The following is a 4705-nucleotide window of genomic DNA, read 5'->3' on the forward strand; positions in this document are numbered from 1 at the left end:
CTTCTGGGTATATATCCAAAAGATGTTCAACCCTGCCACAAGGACATCTGCTCAACTATGTTCATAGCATCATTGTTTGTCATAGCCAGAACCTGAAAACAACCTAAATGCCCCTCAATTGAAGAATGGACAAGGAAAATGTGGTACATTTACACAATGAAGTACTTACTACACAGCAGAAAAAAATAATGATATCTTGAAATTTGCAGGCAAATGGATGGAGCTAGAAAACATTATTTTGAGTGAGGTAACCAGACACAGAAAGACAATTATCATATGTACTCACTCAGGCTTCCAGCCTGAGTCTTTTCCTTTCAGTCTCTCTCCTGAAGAGGTAGCTGCTGCCATGGCTCCTCTCCTCTCCCCACCCCTGTTTCTCTATCTCTCTCCCCCTCCCCCCCCCCCTCCCTCTCCCCCCCTCCCCCCCCTCTGTGTCTGTCTGTCCGTCTTTATTCTTCCCCCTTCTTCCCTTACCCCCTTTCCCTTCCATTACCCACTAAATACCCAGCCTCACTCTACATGGCGTGCTTATCCATCTCTCTCTCACCAGCTGCGGCTCCTTATGGGACTGGCTGCCCCGCTGAGGTCTCTTACCTGCTATGTAGCTCCCTACCTGGGATGCGCTGCCCCTTGTGGCCCACGGGCCCCTTGGGGACCTGCAGCATTCTATTTTTACCGGAACATCCTCCTCTTCGTTTGCTCACACATTAGTGAGTACCTACAGCTTGGTGGGAAACATTCTAAGATCTGGGAATCCCGTATGTATGAAACAGGCAGGCCAATGGCTTATTCTCTGGAATGTTCTGTGTGATCTTTGTCACTGACCCCTTTCCAGATCGTGAGTCTAACCACACCCAGAGCTTTCCATTAACTGAGTTCATTTTCGCACCAATCCTTATACAGTTTCCAAATGTTAGCTTCAATTTCTCTTCTTTGGGAAAACTCTCTGAATAGGGTGTATCTGTTTGTGTACCTCCATCTAGAGTTATTTGTATGCTACTTTTTTGGGTCTTTATACTGACATTTTTACACTGAAAAAGAAAGGTGTAAACGGTAAGTTACAGAGACACCATCTCTGCCGTTAATGTCTGCTCTTAGGGCTAGAGGGGGGAAGAGACAGAACAACATTGAAATATGTGTTTATAGTACCAGACTACTTCAGAAAAACATGGAACTCTTCATGAATTTGCCTATCCCCCATGAGCAGGGACCAGGCTGATCTTCTCGGCACTGGTCCAATGTTAGTATACGTGCTGCCACATTGAGCACTTTATGAGCTTCTCTAACGTCCATCTCTCCATCTCTTGTGAGCTCAAGAGAAAGGGGAAATATTTGTTCATTACTTTCAATTTCTGGCACATAGCAGGACTTCACTTGGTTCGTTAAATGAATAAATGTTCCACCCTAGAGAAAACCCAGGCAATCTCAATTAATGGTATAAATTCTTTTTCTCCTTAGGAAAACAAAATTGATAGTTGAAACTGAAGATTTCTTATTTTTGGCATTATTGCTTTGGAGATAAAAAAAAAGCACACACACAACGTCCCTGAACAAAGCACAGACTAGGTCACTTAGGTGTCTATTCAACATTTACTATTGGTGTTCTACTCCACTGCGCAGCTGTTTTAGGGCTGGAGAGGCACAGATGAAGCTGCTTTACGTGAGAGGAGTCCAGTGGAGTAGCTTAAAAGATGGATACACTTTTTTTAAAATGTAGTAACACCGGGATATCTCAACATGTTCAAACACTTCTGCCCCACACCTCCCCAACACGATCTCTTCCTATCCTGTATTGTAGTCTTAGTATTTATTGCTTTTGAACGTATCTGTTTCTTTACATAAGACAGTAAACTTCAAGAAAACAAAGATTTTATTTATTTTGGAGGCAGGGTCTCAATAGGTAGCTCCGGCTAGCTTTGAACTGCCATGTAAACCAGGCTGGCCTCGAACTCAGAGAGATTCACCTGCCTCTTGCCTCCCTGAGTGCTGAGTTACAAGGCATGGGCTACCACCACACCTGCAACGATTTGTGTTTTGTTTATGACTCTATCCTCAGCACCTGAAATTCAGAGGCAGGAAAGTCGACCACTAATGCATCTACCGGTTTCAAGTCCCCCTCCCCTCTGTTTATTCATGCTAAAACGTTTATTTTCTCTATATGGTATGATGTCATTATCTAATAGTATCCGTATACTGTATCTTTTCAACTGCTTTTTATTTATAGTGTGTCTGTTCCAGTCTCAGCAATGGCTCTGGCAAACAACAACAACAACAAAACTTGGGAAAGTCACTGGAGGGCGGGCAGTCTTTTCAGCAAAAGTTGACTAAAATTAAAAGGCAGGCTGAGGGTTCCATTCTATGGGAAAGCTTAAAACAAAACAAAAAAGGAAAAACAAAACAAAACCATTTCGCATACAGGAGTGAGATAACCAAACTGATCTTTTAGGGACTCTTTCGGATTTGGGGTGAGAAAAGAACCAACAGCTTGGCGTCTACAGGATGGATAGGTGCAGTTGTTATTTCCGGTGCTAAGTGACCCACAAGAACAGCGTTCATCTCAGGACAGGGTTGGAAAAGACTTCCGGGGCTCCGCTTCTTTAAAAAAGGCTTGCTGAGTCACTCTGAGAGCTGAAGGATAAGAAATACATCGCAAATGAAGAGGAAGATCAGGCCCCACTATCGCGGCTAAGTCCTGCGTTGTCTCGCTGGGGAATATTTTCTCAGAGCCGCGGAGCGCTACGCGGGTTTCCTAACACAGTCGCCGGCGCACGTCACAAACGCAGCCAACCTCCTCTCGTCATCTTCCGCCTCTTTCCCTTCGCCCCGCCCACGTCAGGTTTCGAAATGCTCTCTGGGTGCGTCAGGAACCCGGCCTGTTCCTATTGGTTCCTCTCCTTCGCGGCTCCCATTGGCTAATTGGGCAACGTGACGTCTGTTCCGCCTTGTGACTGGCTAGAATCCACAGCGTCATTGGCTGTCAGGAGGGTGGGATGAAGGAAGTCGGTGTGAGCGAGGTTGGGTTGGAGGAGGGGTTCAGGCCTGTCCTCCCCAGCGGCTGCGGCAGCAACAACGCCGGCCGCCGCCGCCGCTCCTGGGACGCGGAGGAGGAGGAGTGGCTGGAGGAGTAGGAGGAGGAGGAGGGCCTGGGGAGCGGGATGTCCAGCGCCACGACTTGCTGGTGAATGCTGAGGAGAGTCACGGTTGCTGCAGTCTGTGCCACCGGGAGGAAGTTGTGGTGTGAGGCCGGGCGGGAGCTGACGGCTCTGGGGCGGACTGGAGCACGGGGTCTGTGTGAAGAATCTACGAGACCCGTTCCCACGCTGACCATGCCGGGAAGAAACAAGGCGAAGTCCACCTGCAGCTGCCCAGACCTGCAACCCAATGGACAGGACTCGGGCGAGAGCGGCCGGGTTGCTCGTTTAGGAGCGGATGAATCTGAGGAGGAGGGACGGAGCGGGTCTCACAGTAATGCCGGCGACCCTGAGATCATTAAGTCTCCCAGCGACCCCAAGCAGTACCGGTGAGGGACGAGGCTCGGACTGGGGAGAACAGGGTGCGGGCTTCGGTTGGTGCTGCCATGACTTCTGGTCTCCGTGTCTCCCCGGAGGAGCAACAGGGCGTTATTACTCTCATTCTAAATGTGTGCTTGCTTGGAGGTGGCAAGGGCAATTTGGGGTGTTCCAAAGAAGTCTCTGTGTAGCTCTGGCTGTCCTGGAACTAACTCTGTAGACCAGGCTGGCCTCGAACTCACAGATCCGCCTGCCTCTGCCTCCCGAGTGATGGATGAAAGGTGTGCGCCACCATCGCCCGGCTAATTTTGACTTTCGTTAAAGTAAGAACTGAGGTTTTCATTGGAAAGACAGGACGGATGATAAGGGGGATTTGGTGTGATACTAGGAAAGTTTGACAGTTGCCGATCTTAATTTTGGAAAAGAGGCTATTTGAGATGTGACTGTTATTTCTATTCTGTTTCAATCCAAAGATATATGAGAGTCCCGTAAGGAAAAGAGGTAAAACGGAGTGAAATTTATGAAGAGGATGGTGTAGCCTTAATAAAAGAACTTTTACAGCATAGCTGGTCTAAGATGGAGTGGCTCGTGACTGTGGGTAGTTCGCCATAACTAGAATGGCTAGATGATTTCTTAAAAAAAATGTATTAAAGAGGACTTGGGCCTCAGTTGGTGAATGGTAGGCTTGTAAAATCCTGTCTAATCCCGTGTTTCAATCTGTAATAAATGGTAACACAGTCTCCACCTGAATAAACATGATAGTTAGTTTGTTTCCGAAAATGTGGCTATCTTGTATTTGAAAGTAGTTCATATTATCTAACAGCTTTGCTGTACTGGTTGAGGAAATTGAAGCCCAGAGAGGTTTTCTTTCTTAGAATTAGGCAGCTAAATAATATCGGAGCTTGAATGAGACTGGTCATCTGACATAAAAGCCAGTTGCTCTGTTTGCTGATATTTTATGAGGTTCTTATTCATGCTGAGTTAGAAGCCTAAGTAGTCCAGGTTGAAATTTATTATAAGCCTACAGTGTGATAAAGAGCAGAAAAGAAGCCTAGAGACCATCTTTTCTACTTTCCCCAACTCCTGTTCTCCTGTTTTACAAACTGAAACTCAGGTCCAGAAAACAGTGACACAGCCCCCACTTCAAGACCAGTTTAATCTCTCTCTCTCTCTCTCTCTCTCTCTCTCTCTCTCTC

The 4705-nt window shown here is 46.9% G+C and overlaps 1 protein-coding gene and 1 non-coding gene across 3 annotated transcripts in view; one reads left to right on the forward strand and one right to left on the reverse strand.

The window, feature by feature from the left end:
- Positions 1-1162: 1162 nt before the first annotated feature.
- Positions 1163-1269, reverse strand: LOC113456703. The gene has a single exon (XR_003377457.1). It is a non-coding gene; the product is annotated as a U6 spliceosomal RNA (small nuclear RNA).
- Positions 1270-3000: 1731 nt separating this feature from the next.
- The window catches only part of Nrdc (nardilysin convertase), a 71356-nt gene continuing 69651 nt past the window's right edge, over positions 3001-4705 (forward strand). For both annotated transcript variants that reach the window (XM_005353563.3, XM_005353565.3), the window contains exon 1: positions 3001-3520. In XM_005353563.3, coding sequence (XP_005353620.1) covers positions 3183-3520 — 338 coding nt within the window. In that variant the 5' untranslated portion in view covers positions 3001-3182. The remainder of the gene's footprint in view (positions 3521-4705) is intronic.

The sequence above is a fragment of the Microtus ochrogaster genome, chromosome 10 (genome assembly GCF_000317375.1).
Source record: "Microtus ochrogaster isolate Prairie Vole_2 chromosome 10, MicOch1.0, whole genome shotgun sequence".
Taxonomy (NCBI): domain Eukaryota; kingdom Metazoa; phylum Chordata; class Mammalia; order Rodentia; family Cricetidae; genus Microtus; species Microtus ochrogaster.